The sequence below is a fragment of the Pagrus major genome, chromosome 19 (assembly GCF_040436345.1).
Source record: "Pagrus major chromosome 19, Pma_NU_1.0".
Taxonomy (NCBI): Eukaryota; Metazoa; Chordata; class Actinopteri; order Spariformes; family Sparidae; genus Pagrus; species Pagrus major.
In genome coordinates, this window is record NC_133233.1 from 26524698 (window position 1) to 26544492 (window position 19795).

At 42.0% G+C, this 19795-nt stretch overlaps 2 protein-coding genes across 8 annotated transcripts in view; both read left to right on the forward strand.

Annotated features, from left to right (window-relative positions):
- LOC141014227 (NACHT, LRR and PYD domains-containing protein 3-like) overlaps window positions 1-19795 on the forward strand; it is a 48741-nt gene that overhangs the window by 10625 nt on the left and 18321 nt on the right. For 3 of the 7 annotated variants that reach the window (XM_073487931.1, XM_073487934.1, XM_073487932.1), the window contains exons 4-5: window positions 18352-18471; window positions 19093-19310. In XM_073487931.1, the coding sequence (XP_073344032.1) occupies window positions 18352-18471; window positions 19093-19310 (338 nt within the window). Of the gene's footprint in view, window positions 1-16899; window positions 16980-17907; window positions 18064-18351; window positions 18472-19092; window positions 19311-19795 lie in introns of those variants that run through there. The other 4 variants (XM_073487933.1, XM_073487938.1, XM_073487936.1 and 1 more) reach the window with 2 other exon arrangements.
- Window positions 535-8157, forward strand: LOC141014882 (NACHT, LRR and PYD domains-containing protein 12-like). Its single transcript, XM_073488820.1, has 4 exons — window positions 535-716; window positions 2343-2516; window positions 6139-6312; window positions 7217-8157. The coding sequence occupies exons 1-4, from the start codon at window positions 535-537 to the stop codon at window positions 7236-7238; spliced, it is 552 nt and encodes a 183-aa protein (XP_073344921.1). The 3' UTR covers window positions 7239-8157.

Sequence of the window (19795 nt, forward strand, 5' to 3'; positions counted from 1 at the left end):
AAAATCTGTACCCTATCCTGAACATAATTACTGGTTAAAAACAGACATGTTAAATAACCAGAGACTCCTGAGGACTGTGATGGGTGGAAATGGAATAAAAAAAATGACTTTTATTAAAAAGATTTTTTACCAGCATAGACACCTTTATTTACGAGACAGGAAATCATGGGAGAGAGAGGGGATGTGACACGCAGCAAAGGACGTCCAGCCGGGATTCGAACCGCGGTCGGCTGCGTACGTGGTATTAAACTTCGCTATGCCACGGCCACCCCACACTAGCTTTGTGTCCCATCTTGGCCACCCCAGTAAAAATGTCCTGGATACGCCACTGACAAGAGCGCGTCTGACAGACTGAGACTGAGAAGCAGCTCCCGCAGAAATAACCTCCATCTTTGGGATCCCCGAGGGGGAGGAGGGGGACAACGCATGTGAGTTTGTGGAGAAGTTGATCAAGTCCGAGTTATCGCTCCCTGACATGGACTTTAAAATACAACGCTGTCACAGATCACTCGGACCAAAGCCGCCCCGAGATCCATGATGCTGTGCTTCCTCGCCTGCAGAACCAAGGAACTGGTGCTGAACACGGCATGGAGAAAGAAAGAGGAACACCTCAACGGAAACAGAGTTTATTTCGACCACTATTACCCGGTAGAAATTATGAAGAAAAGAAAGGAATATGCTCCGCTGAGGAAGGTGCTAAAGGAAATGGGACTCAGGTTCCAGACACCGGCGCCGACAAACTCCGAGTCTTTTCTGAAGAAGGACCCACAACATACAACAACGCAAAAGAGGCGTCGGAGGACATGTGGAGGAAGGGGATTTTAACACCTGACGAACAAACCACCGAGGGCTCAACACTTGTCGGACACACCGGGCTCGCACAGATGAGACACCCCGCGGGAGACTGGAGTCAGTGGGTCTGTTAAATCATTGATGAATTAAGTGATCGATTAGTTAATTAAGCATTTTTTCTTACTACAAGAACTCAAAGACCAAGAAATTAAACACATGGAACGTAACGACCCCCGATTATTAGAGCAGATAAAAGTGACCAGACACAACTTGAACAGAATATATGACAGTCAAGAGGAGATGAAAACTAGATCCACCAAACAAAGGTATTATGACAATGGGCCAAGAGCTAAAACACTATTAGCTTGGAGGAGAAGAAGGCAACAGGATGAAAAGTCCATTCATAAAATCAAAGATACACAATCTGCCAAAATGTGTAACAAGCTAAAAGAAATACAACACTGCTTTGAAAATGGCTATAAGGGCTCGTACACACAACCGGATAGTGTAGATTCTGCAAGCATTACACATCTTTTGAGCTCATTGGACCTGCCATCCACTGGAACCGAACAGAATAAAGTAATGACAGGTGAGATAACCAAACAAGAATCAGATAATGCCATATCGAGACTCAAAACAAATAAAGTGCCAGGCGCGGATGGATACCCAGCTGAATGGTACAACACATTCAGAGAGATACTAACACCAGTATTATTAAAATGCTTCAATTTGACGCTTAAAGGTGGAGAAACACCAACATCCTGGAGACAAGCAATAATTTCCATAATCCCAAAGATGGGTAAAGATAAATCTGAGTGTAGTTGGTACAGACCCACATCAATACAACATTTAGACTACAGACTATACGCCTCAATAATTGCAAAAAGACTTGACAACAAACTTCCTGACATAATAGATGACGACCAAACAGGGTTCCTCAGGAACAGACACACACAAGATAATGTAAGACGAGTTTTACACTTAATGGATCATATGAGCAAAACTAAAGATAAATCTATTGTTCTCAGCCTCGACGCCGAACAGACATTTGACTCTGTTGGCTGGGAATATTTATATTTAACACTGCAAAGATTTGGCTTTAACAGCTCAGTAATTCTGTTTTTAAAGAACTTATATCACTCCCCTACAGCCAGAATAAAAATAACTTTTGATTCCCAAAAAATTCATCCTGACATGTTTGCATCTTTGGAAACTTTGTGATCTTGAATTGAATCTAAAATCAGTTTTTGTGAGTTTTTCTTTGTTTGGCTTCACAACATGAGTTTGTATAGATGGAGCCACTGGTGGAGCTGCAGAGTTTAAGAGGTGAAGTCACGACGTCTTTATTGAAGTAGCAGCATGTTGTCATTAATATTAATGAGAGCTCTTTGTCACCTTTTGTATTTTAGAAGTTTTAACCTGCGTCCTGTTGGGTTCAGATGTTTGGAGTTTCCATTTCCTCATTTTCTTTTTGAACAGATTATTAATCACTGAATGATTTCAAGCAGGAACATTGTCTTCTAAACTTACATCATTTATTCTTTATTCAGTTTGAAGAGCTGCAGTTTGTCAGAGATCAGCTGTGCTTCTGTGGCCTCAGCTCTGAAGTCCAACCACTCCCATCTGAGAGAGCTGGACCTGGGTAACAACAAGCTGCAGGATTCAGACGTGAAGCTGCTGTGTGATTTTCTGCAGAGTCCACACTGTCGACTGGAGACTCTGAGGTCAGACAACATTTTTTACTTCTGTGCTCAGATTAAGATGATGTGAAAGTTGTGGTGACACTAAACTGCAGACATGAGGCTGATATTATACTGATCCTCACTGAGTATCTTAATGTTGAGCTGCACATTTAAAACCTTCATAAAACAAGAAACCAAGTTAAGCATTTAATGTCAGCGTTTTGTTTTTTTCATTGTTATGTGGACACCGCCATGAAATATGAAACGCTGTTTTCTGGACTGAAGACTGAGGGTGTTTTTGCAGATGTGTGTGTTCAGTAGAGCTGATGTTATATTTTTGACCAACCAGTGTGTGAAATATAGTGTGACAGTCTAGATTTAAGTAGCTATAACACAAGAACAAGCTGTGATTTATTTATTTGCTCTGTGATTTAAAGACTTTTCTCTGGGAGATAAAGGACTTTTTGTTTGTATCAGTTAGCTCATCTTCACAGTTCACATGTTTGAGACGTTAAACAGGCAGAGGCAGAGCAAACTGCATTCAAATGCCACAAATGCTTGAGATGCAAAATGAGTTAATTGTGTTATTAAAAGTGATGGAAGATGTCGGTAGTTATGTAAAAACAAACCTTTGTAGATACTATAAATAGACATAATGAGGCACATTGTTGACACCTCCTTTATTTTGACATGTTAATGGAGTCAGAGCTGTTATTTAAGGGCCTCCAGAGCCCCACGAACATCCTGTATTTTACACACTGATTCTCACCCGATTTGACAAAGATCCTGCTTGACGTTTGTAGTTATCGCTATTACTTCAAAGTGAATTGACTGACTGACTGAGTGATTGATTTACATTTCTTTGCTTTACTAATTGAGGCGCCATCTTGTGGTTAAATAAAAACACACCTGGCAAAGAACAAACCAAAAAAATCTAATTCCAGTATCTCCAACAAATGATATCTAAGCTAAATAATAACATAAACTCAGCATGTAAAGAACAACACATATTTCTGTTTTTTCCTTACAAGCTTAGTTTATCTTTTGCTCACAGATAAACTTTTTAATAAGGCCTGTCTTTAAGTATTAAGCTTTGATTTGCAGTTTTTGGTTTGTTCTGTTGCCTGGATTGCTGTGTTTTTATGTAACCACAAGATGGCGCCTCAATTAGTAAAGCAAACACAGGTAACGGTCCAGGTGACACAGATGATGAGCTGATGACTGATTCATGTTATTCTACAGGATGAGTTAAGAGCAGTTGAATTGTGCTCCCTAATCTAACTTGTGAAGAGATGAGGACTTTAATCCAGTCCAAGGAAATGGCTCTTAGAAAATCTGTACCCTATCCTGAACATAATTACTGATTAAAAACAGACATGTTAAATAACCAGAGGCTCCTGAGGACTGTGATAGGTGGAAATGGAATTTAAAAAATGACTTTTTTTAAAAAGATTATTTTACCAGCATAGACACCTTTATTTACGAGACAGTTACGAGACAGGAAATCATGGGAGAGAGAGGGGATGTGACTCGCAGCAAAGGACGTCCAGCCGGGATTCGAACCGCGGTCGGCTGCGTACGTGGTATCAAACTTCGCTATGCCACGGCCACCCCACACTAGCTTTGTGTCCCATCTTGGCCACCCCAGTAAAAATGTCCTGGATACGCCACTGACAAGAGCGCGTCTGACAGACTGAGACTGAGAAGCAGCTCCCGCAGAAATAACCTCCATCTTTGGGATCCCCGAGGGGGAGGAGGGGGACAACGCATGTGAGTTTGTGGAGAAGTTGATCAAGTCCAAGTTATCGCTCCCTGACATGGACTTTAAAATACAACGCTGTCACAGATCACTCGGACCAAAGCCGCCCCGAGATCCATGATGCTGTGCTTCCTCGCCTGCAGAACCAAGGAACTGGTGCTGAACACCGCATGGAGAAAGAAAGAGGAACACCTCAACGGAAACAGAGTTTATTTCGACCACGATTACCCGGTAGAAATTATGAAGAAAAGAAAGGAATATGCGCCGCTGAGGAAGGTGCTAAAGGAAAAGGGACTCAGGTTCCAGACACCGGCGCCGACAAACTCCGAGTCTTTTCTGAAGAAGGACTCACAACATACAACAACGCAAAAGAGGCGTCGGAGGACATGTGGAGGAAGGGGATTTTAACACCTGACGAACAAACCACCGAGGGCTCAACACCTGTCGGACACACCGGGCTAGCACACATGAGACACCCCACGGGAGACTGGAGTCAGTGGGTCTGTTAAATCATTGATGAATTAAGTGATCGATTAGTTAATTAAGCTTTTTTTTCTTACTACAAGAACTCAAAGACCAAGAAATTAAACATATGGAACGTAACGACCCCCGATTATTAGAGCAGATAAAAGTGACCAGACACAACTTGAACAGAATATATGACAGTCAAGAGGAGATGAAAACTAGATCCACCAAACAAAGGTATTATGACAATGGGCCAAGAGCTAAAACACTATTGGCTTGGAGGAGAAGAAGGCAACAGGATGAAAGGTCCATTCATAAAATCAAAGATACACAATCTGCCAAAATGTGTAACAAGCTAAAAGAAATACAACACTGCTTTGAAAATGGCTATAAGGGCTCGTACACACAACCGGATAGTGTAGATTCTGCAAGCATTACACATCTTTTGAGCTCATTGGACCTGCCATCCACTGGAACCGAACAGAATAAAGTAATGACAGGTGAGATAACCAAACAAGAATTAGTTGCCATATCGGGACTCAAAACAAATAAAATGCCAGGCGCGGATGGATACCCAGCTGAATGGTACAACACATTCAGAGAGATACTAACACCAGTATTATTGAAATGCTTCAATTTTACACTTAAAGGTGGAGAAACACCAACATCCTGGAGACAAGCAATAATTTCCATAATCCCAAAGATGGGTAAAGATAAATCTGAGTGTAGTTGGTACAGACCCACATCAATACAACATTTAGACTACAGACTATACGCCTCAATAATTGCAAAAAGACTTGACGACAAACTTCCTGACATAATAGATGACGACCAAACAGGGTTCCTCAGGAACAGACAGACGTAAGATAATGTAAGACGGGCTTTACACTTAATGGATCATATGAGCAAAACTAAAGATAAATCTATTGTTCTCAGCCTCGACGCCGAACAGACATTTGACTCTATTGGCTGGGAATATTTATATTTAACACTGCAAAGATTTGGCTTTAACAGCTCAGTAATTCTGTTTTTAAAGAACTTATATCACTCCCCTACAGCCAGAATAAAAATAACTTTTGATTCCCAAAAACTTCATCCTGACATGTTTGCATCTTTGGAAACTTTGTGATCTTGAATTGAATCTAAAATCAGTTTTTGTGAGTTTTTCTTTGTTTGGCTTCACAACATGAGTTTGTATAGATGGAGCCACTGGTGGAGCTGCAGAGTTTAAGAGGTGAAGTCACAACGTCTTTATTGAAGTAGCAGCACGTTGTCATAAATATTAATGAGAGCTCTTTGTCACCTTTTGTATTTTAGAGGTTTTAACCTGCGTCCTGTTGGGTTCAGATGTTTGGAGTTTCCATTTTCTCATTTTCATCACTGAATGATTTCAAGCAGGAACATTGTCTTCTAAACTTACATCATTTATTCTTTATTCAGATTGAGTTTCTGCAGTTTGTCAGAGATCAGCTGTGCTTCTCTGGCCTCAGCTCTGAAGTCCAACCCCTCCCATCTGAGAGTGCTGGACCTGTGGGGAAACAATCTGCAGGATTCAGGAGTGAAGCTGCTGTCTGATCTGAAGGAGAGTCCAGACTGTAGACTGGAGACTCTGAGGTCAGTAGAGGGTTGGAGTCGGTTCATGCTGGTTTCAGCAGTATTGTACTAAACACAGTATCAAAGTAAAGATCCAGTATTTCCTGCTTTCCTCAGTGAAGCTGTGAGAGGAGAACGGTGACAGGCTTCATGATTGGACAGAAAGAGAGAGCAGTCAGCCAATCAGATTAGAAGTTTGTTGTGATCATGTGTTTGAGTCGATGTGAAGACGACTGTTGTTGTTGTGTTCATGTCTACAGGAAATAAAGCTGGATCACAGCTGACAGCATCACAGGATGTATAGAGACAGTGTCCTCATTCATCAAACTGTCGGAGCATCAAATCTGATCTCAAAGTGTTTGTTCTCTCATTTCAGCACTGAACAACTGATCAGTTCATCTTTGTCACAGCTCTCAGATCAGTCTGACTGAAGCCTGCAGATCACTGGCTCTTATTTCAGAGAACCATCATTACATTTAGTAACCATGTGGTCTGTATACGGACCAGAACCTCTGCTGAAGTCCACAAACCACAGCTGATGTTGAACATAATAAATATAGATGCTGGTTTCTAACAGCTTTGAACCCAAACAGCCGTCCATCATGAAAGAGAGCAGTGAATATCTGTGTTCCTGCAGTCATGATGCGTTCAGGGACTGTCAGCAGTTTATTTCCACTGTGTCCTTCAGTGAAACCTGCAGAGTAAACAGACCTGATGTCCAAAGTGTCTGCAGGTCTGTGAGCTTCACTCCAACACGTTAACATGAGAGCTGAAAGGAAGCTGGCTACGCTACACAGCCGCTCCACTTGTGGTCTGAACAGGACTGAAGTCCTGCTGGTCTTTATATCACTGACTGACAGCTGATGGAGGGAGTCTCTGCAAACACTCATTTATCACTTTACTGTCTCTCTGCTTCTCTCATCAGGTTGTGGTCTCTGTCAGAGTGATGAGGAAGGTGGAGGTGTTGAGAGGATCAGCTGTGTCCTGATGATCCAGAGAGGTTGAAGCAGCACCATCAGCTGGTGGGTGGAGAGGCTCTGACTGGGCCGTGTTACTGGGAGGTGGAGTGGAGAGGAGAGCTTCATCCAGCAGTGACTGACGGACCAATCACAACAAGTGGAGATGACTGTCAGTGCTGCAGTGTGAACTGCTCTGAGATCAGCTCCACTGTCACACACAATGTCCAGTCCAGCATCGTCCCTGTGTTCCTCTGGATGTGACAGAGTATCATCAGTGTATCTGGACTGCTCTGCTGCTGCTCTGTCCTTCTACACAGTCTCTGCAGACACACTGACGCTCCTCCACTCCTTCTGCTCCACACTCAGACACCTCCTCCACCTGGAACCTGGACGTGAGTCTGCATCACGTTCTGTCTTTCTTCTTCTGATTCAGTCAGTCTGTTTATACACTGACTGGTTGTTGAATGATGGAGAACGCCTGTTCATTTTCATATTATGCTGTAAAATGGAGGTTGATGTCAGAATGCAGAAGTCTGCAGTGTCATATTCATCAGTGCAAGATTATTTCTGTACATGTTCTTTATTCTGTGTGTTTAGATTTTTTATTGCATATGAATCTCTTTATATTGTTATTAAATTCAAAGTCAAATGTTTATTCTTTTGTAATGAGCAACAAATGTATGACACAATATTTTGATGGTTCCACTTGTGTTGATCAATGTAATCAATTAATTAATTAATTTTCTCAGAATATTCACTTTTTTTTTTAATTTAATGTTAATAACGAGTGTATATTCTTACAGAATACACAGTTACAGACGAGTATATCATTCTTTATTTTGAAATTGTGATCTTGTTAGTGATCCCCTTTGTTACTGAATGCATCTGTAATCTAATTACATCTTTTATTTATGTAACTTTACTCGAATACAGTTACCTTTTTTGTATCCGAATTATGTAATTTCTTTAATATGATAAACTTTAACAGAAAATCCACAAAGAATAGCATGAGTCCACCTTTACTGTTGTTTTTTAAAATGTTTTAATTATTATTATTATTATTATTATATTACTATATTATATCTCAATTATAAAGAGAATGTGTGCATTAATTGAAGCATCAGTGTGTTTTGTGAATTGACTGTGTGTGTCAGACGTGTGAGTCTGTTCTGACCTCCGGTGGCTGAACTTCACCTCGCTGCAGTCATGTGGAGGTGAAATCTCTGCTGGAAGAGGCTGCAGCCATGAAACTCCTCCAGAAGAGGTCAGTGAAACCATCTGTCTGATCCAGTGCTGTGTCATGTTAACACCACAAGCTTGTGCAGTGTTTGCAGAGCGGGACTCAGCTCAACTCAAATGCTTTTTTCAGTTTATTTTCAAACAGGACAACAACAAAAAACATATAAAAAAATAAAGCTTTACAACCAAATGGCAGTGATATGTTCAGAAAACATCTATACAATTTATAAAGTCATTACGTGGAGCTGTCTGCACATTCAGAGGCCGACTGTACATAAAATATATAAAATACGTGCCATAACAACAACAGACAAAGCCACATGAGAGAGTCTTAAAAGAAACACAGTGTATTAAACCATCGTCACACCAGCAGCTCATCAGTAGTGTTAGAAAAAAAAACCTCCTCTTGGGACCAAATTTCCACCCGACACCTGAACTCATCCTCAACACTCCAAGATAAAACAACCATTTATTTTATGACTTATTGTTTATGAGTCCATCTAAACATTTTCTGTTCTTGTGAGCACTACAAACGTAATCTCGTTTCACCATCCTGTAATAACACTATAAGATGAATGAATCTTGAACGGACAGAAAAACCAGAACACCAGAATACTGTCTCGTCTCTGCGTCGTCCCTTTCACACATGAAATCCGGACGGTATCCAGAAAACCAGATCAGCTTCAGAGTCTCTCGTACAGATTACTGCCACATCTGTTTGTTATCACGTGATAAATATGTCACACACAAACTCAGGAAATCACTTTTCTACCTTCGAGTTTGCTTTTCAGAGCTTTCTTCAGTGTAAATTATGTCTGTATTCTCAATAAACCACACTCAAGTAAAAATAAAGGGGTTTATCAGCATTTAAACTTTATTTTTTATAAAAAGAAAACATTGTTTCCCCTTTTTCATTTGCAGAAATCTTCTTCTAAAGGTTTTGCAGGGTGAGAACTTACTGGTGCAAGTTATAGGAAGGTATTAAGTTATTGTGTGCATGAAGTCAGAAGCAAAGTAAAGTAAAAATGTGACATAATAATCTCTTTTCTCCTTTTATTTGACTTCTTTCATTTAAAATAAACGCTGACTCTGACACGTACATGCGAGCAGGGTGTTGGCTGTTTGTCTGTAGATGTTGGAAACTTTAAGTTGGACTCAAAGTGAAATGAGACGATTGAGGAAAGTGTTGATGAACTCAGGTGTGACAGGTTTCAGGGTCAGTTTGGAGACAGACTGATGAGCTGCTGACGGTCTGCAGCTGCCTCTGCTGGCAGAAAGTGTGAACAAAGAGTCTCTATATTCTGTCTCTTTCTTTTCCCCATCAGAAATCACACATTTGGAAAGTTAACGTCACCTGTTCAGGTGCTATTTTAACCTGTTGGCTGTGTTTTCCTGCTTGTATGTCAGTTAAAATGCTGTTAGTTTCCCATCCCCTTTATAAGTAATAGGGCAGTTGTAAGCCTTTGGTTTATTGTGTCACAGTTTATGTTTGTTAAAGTTCACATCAGTGTTAAAGTGTATTACTGTTAATACTCCATACCTTAGCTTTCCCATATCATTCATAGGCTTTATATATACACACACAGTGGATATAAAAGTCTACACACTCTGTTAAAATGCCAGGTTTTTGTGATGTAAAAATATGAGACCACGATGAATCATTTCAGAGCTTTTTCCACCTTTAATGTGACCTATAACCTGTACAACTCAATTGAAAAACAAACTGAAATCTTTTAGGGGGAAAAATAAAAAATAAAGAAATAAAATACGGTGACGCTCCGCCCTCCATGATGGAAAGTGATTTAAAAAAATTTTTTTTTTATTTATAAATATAAATTTATATATATATATACAGTATCTCACAGAAGTGAGTACACCCCTCACATTTTTGTAAATATTTTATTATATCTTTTCATGGGACAACACTGAAGAAATGACACGTTGCTACAATGTAAAGTAGTCAGTGTACAGCTTGTTTAACAGTGTAAATTTACTGTCCCCTCAAAATAACTCAACACACAGCCATTAATGTCTGAACTGCTGGGAACAAAAGTGAGTACACCCCTAAGTGAAAATGTCCAAATTGGGCCCAATTAGCCATTTTCCCTCCCCGGTGTCATGTGACTCGTTAGTGTTACAAGGTCTCAGGTCTGAATGGGGAGCAGGTGTGTTAAATTTGGCGTTATCACTCTCACACTGTCTCCTACTGGTCACTGTAAGTTCAACATGGCACCTCATGGCAAAGAACTCTCTGAGGATCTGAAAAAAAAAAAATGTTGCTCTACATAAAGATGGCCTAGGCTATAAGAAGATTGCCAACACCCTGAAACTGAGCTGCAGCACGGTGGCCAAGACCATACAGTGGTTTAACAAGACAGGTTCCACTCAGAACAGGCCTCGCCATGGTCGACCAAAGAAGTTGAGTGTACGTGCTCAGCGTCATATCCAGAGGTTGTCTTTGGAAAATAGATGTAAGAGTGCTGCCAGCATTGCTGCAGAGGTTGAAGGGGTGGGGGGGTCTGCCTGTCAGTGCTCAGACCATACGCCGCACACTGCATCAAATTGGTCTGCATGGTCATCCCAGAAGGAAGCCTCTTCTAAAGATGATGCACAAGAAAGCCCGCAAACAGTTTGCTGAAGACAAGCAGACTAAGGACATGGATTACTCGAACCATGTCCTGTGGTCTGATGAGACCAAGATAAACTTATTTGGTTCAGATGGTGTCAAGCGTGTGGCGGCAACCAGGTGAGAAGTACAAAGACAAGTGTGTCTTGCCTACAGTCAAGCATGGTGGTTCGGAGTGTCATGGTCTGGGGCTGCATGAGTGCGGCCGGCACTGGGGAGCTACAGTTCATTGAGGGAACCATGAATGCCAACATGTACTGTGACATACTGAAGCAGAGCATGATCCCCTCCCTTCGGAAACTGGGCCGCGGGGCAGTATTCCAACATGATAACGACCCCAAACACACCTCCAAGACGACCACTGCCTTGTTAAAGAAGCTGATGGTAAAGGTGATGGACTGGCCAAGCACGTCTCCAGACCTAAACCCTATTGAGCATCTGTGGGGCATCCTCAAACGGAAGGTGAAGGAGCGCAAGGTCTCTAACATCCACCAGCTCCGTGATATCGTCATGGAGGAGTGGAAGAGGATGCCAGTTGCAACCTGTGAAGCTCTGGTGAATTCCATGCCCAAGAGGGTTAAGGCAGTGCTGGAAAATGGTGGCCACACAAAATATTGACACTTTGGGCACAATTTGGACATTTTCACTTAGGGGTGTACTCACTTTTGTTGCCAGCGGTTCAGACATTAATGGCTGTGTGTGGAGTTATTTTGAGGGGACAGTAAATTTACACTGTTGTACAAGCTGTACACTGACTACTTTACATTGTAGCAAAGTGTCATTTCTTCAGTGTTGTCCCGTGAAAAGATATAATAAAATATTTACAAAAATGTGAGGGGTGTACTCACTTTTGTGAGATACTGTATATAAATGTATATTTATAAATAAAATAAAAAAATATATATATACATATATATATATATATATATATATATATATATATATATAAATTTATATTTATAAATAAAATAAATATATATATATATATATATATATATATATATATATATATATATATATATATATATATATATATATATATATATATATTTATATATATATATATATATATATATATATATAGTCGCCCCAGCGCTGCAGCGGCTCAGCCAATGGCAGACTGTTGCTGGGACAAAAAAACACATAGCAACGGTCATTTAGCCAATTAGCGTCGTCAAATTTGATAAGCTCGGGGCGCTGCCGTTAAGTATCCTAGCAACCAGAAACAAGTGTGGGAAATCGAGATGGCGGCGTCAAGTAGACAACAAGAAGACACAGGGCTTCAGCTGCCCACAGACTCTGTAAAGTGTCTCTTGCTGAACCCTTTCGAAAGGAGAACTTTAGGGGGAAACTTCGTGTTAAAGAACTTGGACCTGAGAAGCCCGGTCTGAGTTTAACACAGCAGACACACGAGAAAGGTAAAGTGTCCCAGAGGAGCCTCTCTCTGAATCGGTGCGACAGGAAGGCTCGGCTAACTGGATGTAGCTTTGCAAATGCAGTATTCTGCTTCCCGTGTTTACTTCTTAAAATGCCGGGGACAGATACTACATGGACTGTAACAGGAGCTAGAGACCTAAAACTTTTATCAGAGCGGATTAAAAAACATGAATGGTGAAGCGAAGGTTCACATGAACAACGCTGTCAAGCTAGCCATGCTAGGCAGGACTAGCATAGCTGCTAGCTGGATGAAGGACACAGGACTGCGGTGAGGAAACACAATGAAGAGGTGGACATGAACACACATTTTATCGAAGATCACTGATTGTGTGAAATTGTGTGGAGCTTGTGAGCTGGCATTGCGAGGCCACGATGAGACAGCATCCTCCGACAACCCCGCGTTTTTCTGGGATTAGTCGATGTTGCGGCGTCGCTGGACGGTGTCAGAGGAGCAGCTGAAGACCGCCACTGTCTTTAAAAGGCCCCTCAAAGACGGGTCAGAACCAGCTTCTGGACTACATGCTCACACTTGACTCTTACTGGATGAGTGCTTATGAAACTTTAAACCAGTCGGACCAGCTGGGCGGCCTCGAAACTCCCGCTGTAAACTGTGAAGTGATTGTGTTTCCAGTGAACTACAGAAGGACGGAGGACATTTAAGAAGAGGATGTCTGTGGTCAGGTGTCCTGTACCTGGTGGTCCTCACCTTTCTGTGGACTTCTAACAGAGGAGGTGAGTGAGGCGTTCACAGCCCATCTGATCTTCTTCCAGTCTGAACTTAGATCACAGATGTGTTTAAACTTAGTACAGGAGTCATTTTCTTTCACCAGGAAATATAATGAATTCAGATATACCTATAATATAAACTGTTGAATCAATCCACCTAAAAACACAAAGAAACTACACATTCTCTCTCTAGTTTTGGTGTTCGTGTCACAGTTTTAGATGTTTTTTAATGTCTTATTAAACTGAAGCTGCCATCTCATTATAATAGGAGAGAACTCAGTTTCATGTGTTGTAGATAAGCTGTAAAATGACCTTCACCTGAACTATACTGGGTGACGGAGTTAAGAGTGATCATGTTTATTTAACAACACACACACACACACACACACACACACACACACACACACACACACACACAGCAGAGATCAACACTGTAAATGCTGAGGGGAGGAGACACAGTGACTGTGTGATCCAGACACATGAGAACAGGGAGGGAACTCAAAGTGAAACTAAACTGAGCTCAGACTCCATTTTGAGTCGACAGCAGATGGAGCAGAAAACTGAACGCTGTGTCAGGGTGAGTGTTAATCCAACATTTGTATTATTTTACTGTCAAAGTCTCGAAGTCTTTCTCTCCCTGAGGACTGTAGAGGAAAGACACGCTGGAATAAAGTCAACAGTTTGAGGAAGTAAATTCAGAGACAGATTGTGTCTCACTTCCTGATTCTCTGTTACTCTTGAACAGGGTCGGGTTTATGTCTGCTGAGTTGGTATATGTGACGATTAGTGGTGGGCGGATCGATCCAAATATCGATACCGACGTTGGTATTGATACTGATCAATACCAGTGTAATGAGTTTGATACTTTAGTTCAGTCTCTCTCCTGTATACACTGCTGCAGTTTCATCAGCCGCCCTGTCTGTCTGTGTAAGTGCTGCTCCTGTTGTGTCGCAGCACGGAGCACACAGGTACACTCTGCTCCTCCTCCTCCTCACTCTGCTCCTCCTCACACTCTGCTCCTCCTCCTCCTCACACTCTGCTCCTCCTCCCCACACTCTGCTCCTCCTCCTCCTCACACTCTGCTCCTCCTCCTCCTCACACTCCGCTCCTCCTCACACTCTGCTCCTCCTCCTCCCCACACTCTGCTCCTCCTCCTCCTCACACTCTGCTCCTCCTCACACTCTGCTCCTCCTCCTCCTCACACTCTGCTCCTCCTCCTCCTCACACTCCGCTCCTCCTCACACTCTGCTCCTCCTCCTCCTCACACTCTGCTCCTCCTCCTCCTCCCTCTTGTGATTTGACGTTGTACCGTCACATGACTCAGGCAAACACACAAGCAAGCAGGCTCAGCCAGCAGCACACACACACACACACACACACACACACACACACACACACACACACACACACACACACACACACACAACGAGTGAGTGCAACGAAGGCAGAAATATTATTTAATTATTGTGTTGTCGTTTCTGAACACTATAAAATAATTTGTTTTAATTTGTTCTCGAGTGATAATTGTGTGCACTTTGTTTATTTAAGAAACAAATCCAGACATGACAATGTTTGGGCAAACATTGTTTTGTTGCTGTCGTGTTGTTTCTGAACAAAAACTTTTATTATGATAATAAAGTATTTTCTATTTACCTCTAAACTTTACCCACATTCTGTCCTGGGTTTTAACTAATTAATAATCCAGAGGAAAAATCACAAAAACACAAAAAGTCATGAAAATTCATTCAGACTAAGCAATTTGATGATGCATCCACCTTAATTATTAAAAAGTGTCGGTATCAGCGATACTGGCTCTGTATTTACTTGGTATCGGATCGATACCAAATCTTGCAGCATCACACACCAGGAGGAGGTGGAGAGACTTTGGTGAAGGCTGAAAAGAGGAGGGGGGACACCCAGGAGGGTCTCACCCTCAGTCTGTCTCACCCTCAGTCTGAATCTGTCTCACCCTCAGTCTGTCTCACTCTCAGTCTGTCTCACCCTCAGTCTGTCTCTCTCTCAGTCTGTCTCTGTCTCTCTCTCTGTCTGAATCTGTCTCTCTCTCTGTCTGAATCTGTCTCACCCTCAGTCTGTCTCACCCTCTCTGTCTCACCCTCTGTCTGTCTCACCCTCTGTCTGTCTCACTCTCAGTCTGTCTCACCCTCAGTCTGTCTCACCCTCAGTCTGAATCTGTCTCACCCTCAGTCTGTCTCACTCTCAGTCTGTCTCTGTCTCACCCTCAGTCTGTCTCTCTCTCTGTCTGAATCTGTCTCTCTCTCTGTCTGAATCTGTCTCTCTCTCTGTCTGAATCTGTCTCACTCTCTGTCTGAATCTGTCTCACCCTCAGTCTGTCTCACCCTCTGTCTGTCTCACCCTCTGTCTGTCTCACTCTTAGTCTGTCTCACTCTGTCTGTCTCACCCTCAGTCTGTCTTACTCTCAGTCTGTCTCACCCTCAGTCTGAATCTGTCTCACCCTCAGTCTGTCTCTCTCTCAGTCTGTCTCTGTCTCTCTCTCTGTCTCTCTCTGTCTCTCTCTCTCTGTCTGTCTCTGTCTCAGTCTGTCTCTGTCTCTCTCTCTGTCTCTCTCTGTCTCTCTCTCTCTGTCTGTCTCTGTCTCAGTCTGTCTCTGTCTCTCTCTCTGTCTCTCTCTGTCTCTCTCTCTGTCTGTCTCTGTCTCAGTCTGTCTCTGTCTCTCTCTCTGTCTCTCTCTGTCTCTCTCTCTCTGTCTGTCTCTGTCTCAGTCTGTCTCTGTCTCTCTCTCTCTGTCTCTCTCTCTCTGTCTGAATCTGTCTCTCTCTCTCTCTGTCTCTCTCAGTCTGAATCTGTCTCTATCTCTGTCTCAGTCTCTCTCTGTCTCTCTCTCTGTCTCAGTCTGTCTGTCTCTCTCTGTCTCTCTCTCTGTCTGAATCTGTCTCTCTCTCTGTCTCTGTCTGAATCTGTCTCACCCTCAGTCTGAATCTGTCTCTCTCTCATTTTGAATCATCAATTTTTAATTATTTTAATAGTTTCCCTTTGCATTTCCCCTTAATAAGTTCCACAAATGTATTTAATCCTGCATTTCTTTTTACATTTTTTATGCAATTCTGCTTCATTATGAACTTTATTCTACATGATGCAGTACAGAAACAAATGAATAATTGATACTGTCTAGTTTTCAGATTAAATCAGTTGCTACACTTGTAAAGATGCCATGTATTCACGCTGGCAGGCCACTGCTGATCAAACAGACATTAAGCCTTCAGGAATAAGAGGCAACAACCTTTTGTTTTCTTGTGATAATGATAATAATTTATCTCGTTTTCTCAAGATCTCAAGAGAATTATCTGGTGATTCTGACATGAATAGCTCCTGATCTTGAGTAAAGAAATAGCATTTAACTCGTTATCACAGGAAACCAGAGGAAATACTATGTTAGACACGTGACCGCTCAGGGCTTCCGTAGGAAACTAAATAAAAAGATGAATTAATACAAAGGTAAATAAATACAGAGGCAAACTGAACACACACACACACACACACACACACACACACACACACACACAGCAGAGATCAACACTGTAAATGCTGAGGGGAGGAGACACAGTGACTGTGTGATCCAGATACATGAGAACAGGGAGGGAACTCAAAGTGAAACTAAACTGAGCTCAGACTCCATTTTGAGTCGACAGCAGATGGAGCAGAAAACTGAACGCTGTGTCAGGGTGAGTGTTAATCCAACATTTGTATTATTTTACTGTCGAAGTCTTTCTCTCCCTGAGGACTGTAGAGGAAAGACACGCTGGAGTAAAGTCAACAGTTTGATGAATTCGTTGTGTTTTTTATTTTTTCCAACTATGACTTTTCTGTTTTATGAGTCATGGAGAGAGTATTTTGGAAAGTAAAACATGACTACACCCTCTAATGTATGTTATGTTTTTCAGCCCTGTCAAGTACCAGTTGGCCTAAAATACTCAGGTGCCGTTAAACAATAATTCAGACTGTGAAAACTGTTGACAGCTCGGTGTTTAGTGTCTTTTAATGCCCTGAAATAATACAAGTCATCAAATGTGGACAGTGCCACCTCCTGGCAGATATCTGAACCTGTGTCTGTACGTTGACAGCAGTAAACTACTTCAGGTGTGGTCAATACATTTACACACTCTCCTAAGATCATGAGAAAATCCCCCGATGTCTACGCCAATCATCCAGTGTGCATTTGTCCTTTAAAAAGACGAGGAAACTATCTCCCGTTACCACCGACATACATCCCTGTGCCAGGTTTAAAAGCTGTGTTCGTGTCTTGGGTTCGTCTGACTGAGCTGGTTTAATAAGAAAACAATAAACGGGACATGGAGACGTGATGTTAGTGCACTGAGCAGCAACATACTGCTTTTCTCATCCTCTCCCCACAAACAACAACAACTGTTGTCCTACGGCAACTCTGAGGGGACACGCCTCTTAGTTGTTCTCTCTGGTGGGGAAACCTTTTGAATCAGGATGTTACGATGGTCAGGGATTAGTAGTCCAGGCTGTCAGCCATCGGTGATGGACGATGGCATCGTTCATCGGCCCAACCCCACTCTTGAACAAACTCTTTTCCTCATTCTTGTGATTTGAGCTCACCGTCAGTGTAACTGTTTTACCTCTCAGACTGACTGAAGTCCAGAAGATGGCCTCCTGGAGACGTGGTGTGGAGGAAGAGGAGGACAGAGCAGAGTCTCCAGACAGCTGTCTGTCTATGAGGAGTGATGAGTCCAAAGAGGAACCTCCAGCATTCAGTAATGGACCTGGACCCTCAGACACACAGTAAGAGAACCACTACTAATATATATGACTCATTTTCAGCTGCTTCTGCCAACGTTTATTTTGTGTTTATCTAATAACATTTCTGTTAAAATATAGTTGCTGAGTAAAACTTGTGACACAAAGAAGTCATCCGTGCCGTCTTCCTCTGAAGAGAAGTGATACAAACTTTTAAACCTCCTAATTATCAACAGCAGCAGCAGTTTGTGTATTTAGAGCTTCATAAATGACTTTGTCTTCAGAGAATTTATCAAAGATTCATGTGATATAAATAAAAACATGTTGTTGCAGAGTTCAGTTCAACAGACAGAGAGCAGAGTCTCCAGTACCCAGCTGTGTGTCTATGAGGAGTGACCGGTCCAAAGACAAACCTCCAGAGTTCAGTAATGGACCTGGACCCTCACACACACAGTAAGAGACCTGCTACTAACTTATCCATGTGACTCATGTTCAGTTACTTTTGTTGATTTTGTGTTTATGTATTAAAATGCTCTTCAAGGTTCCTCAACCCAATGGCCAGAATAAATGTTGGCTTGTATCTTTCTGCAGAACCACGGGCAGGTTAAAACTTTGTTTGTTGATGTTGCAACTTTAAGTTTCTTTAGGTCCAATCTTCAAGTGTTCACTTCTCACAGCGCTGTGCTTATGCTCTGGTTAAGTTTAGGCACCAAAATAACCTGGTGAGGATTAGTAAACATCATGTTTTGGCTTGAAATACCTGAATACAGTAAAGTATATCGTATCGTATGTCATCATATGGTGATATGACACGTTCTGTAAGATGACAGTAAGAGACTGTAAACTGACTTAATTAAAGATGATACATTGAGGATGAAAACAAAACAAAATGCCAAGGGATTTATAATAATAATGCAGAACTATTAGTGCAGGTAATGTTTCAAACTGAAATGGATCTTATTTTATTTCTGCAGCAAACAAAATGAGAATTTACACTTTAAGAAAGTATTTTTAGTTTTGCCCTTGTATCAACACTCAACAAATCATTGCAGTCACTAAGAAATGTCTTGACAGGAAGAGGAGTCATGTTTCTGTGGAGGAGCAGCTCTGCAGCTGTGCTTTGTGTCAGGACGTCCTGAAGGATCCAGTCTCTACCAGCTGTGGACACTGGTTCTGCAGGCAGTGCATCACTTCATACTGGGACCAGTCTGCTTCATCAGGGGACTCCTCCTGTCCCCAGTGTGGAAAACGATCCAGAACAAGACCAGCCGGTCAGACCAGCAGTGTACAATGTAAGACTCTACATCTCTACCCATTAAACATGTCACCTGCTACATGTCATTATATTTATTTAAAGACTTACAGTCAGTGCGTTCAACCACGTGGACACAAACCCCAAAATCACAAGAACCAAGCAGGTACATCAGCTTCATCAAATGAACTGAATGCCTTCTAGTAAGTGTTCAGGCTGAAGAAGTGCACAGTTCCTGCTCTCCTGATCTCAGTCTGGAGCTCGTTCCACCATCGAGGAGCCAGGACAGCTAACGGTCATGATGTTGTTGAGCTGTAGCTGGACCCTCTGGTAGTGAGGGAGTAGCCAGCTGACTGGCAGTAGAAGAGCAGAGTGGACAGGCTGGTTTGACCATGACTTGAATGTAGGATGAGTCTGAGCCATTTGCAGCAGGATAGGCAAGTACCAGTGACTTGAATCAGATCCCAGCAGCCACTGGTCTCCAGTAGAAGGTGCTGAAGTCTGGGAGAACTTGGGTATGCTAAC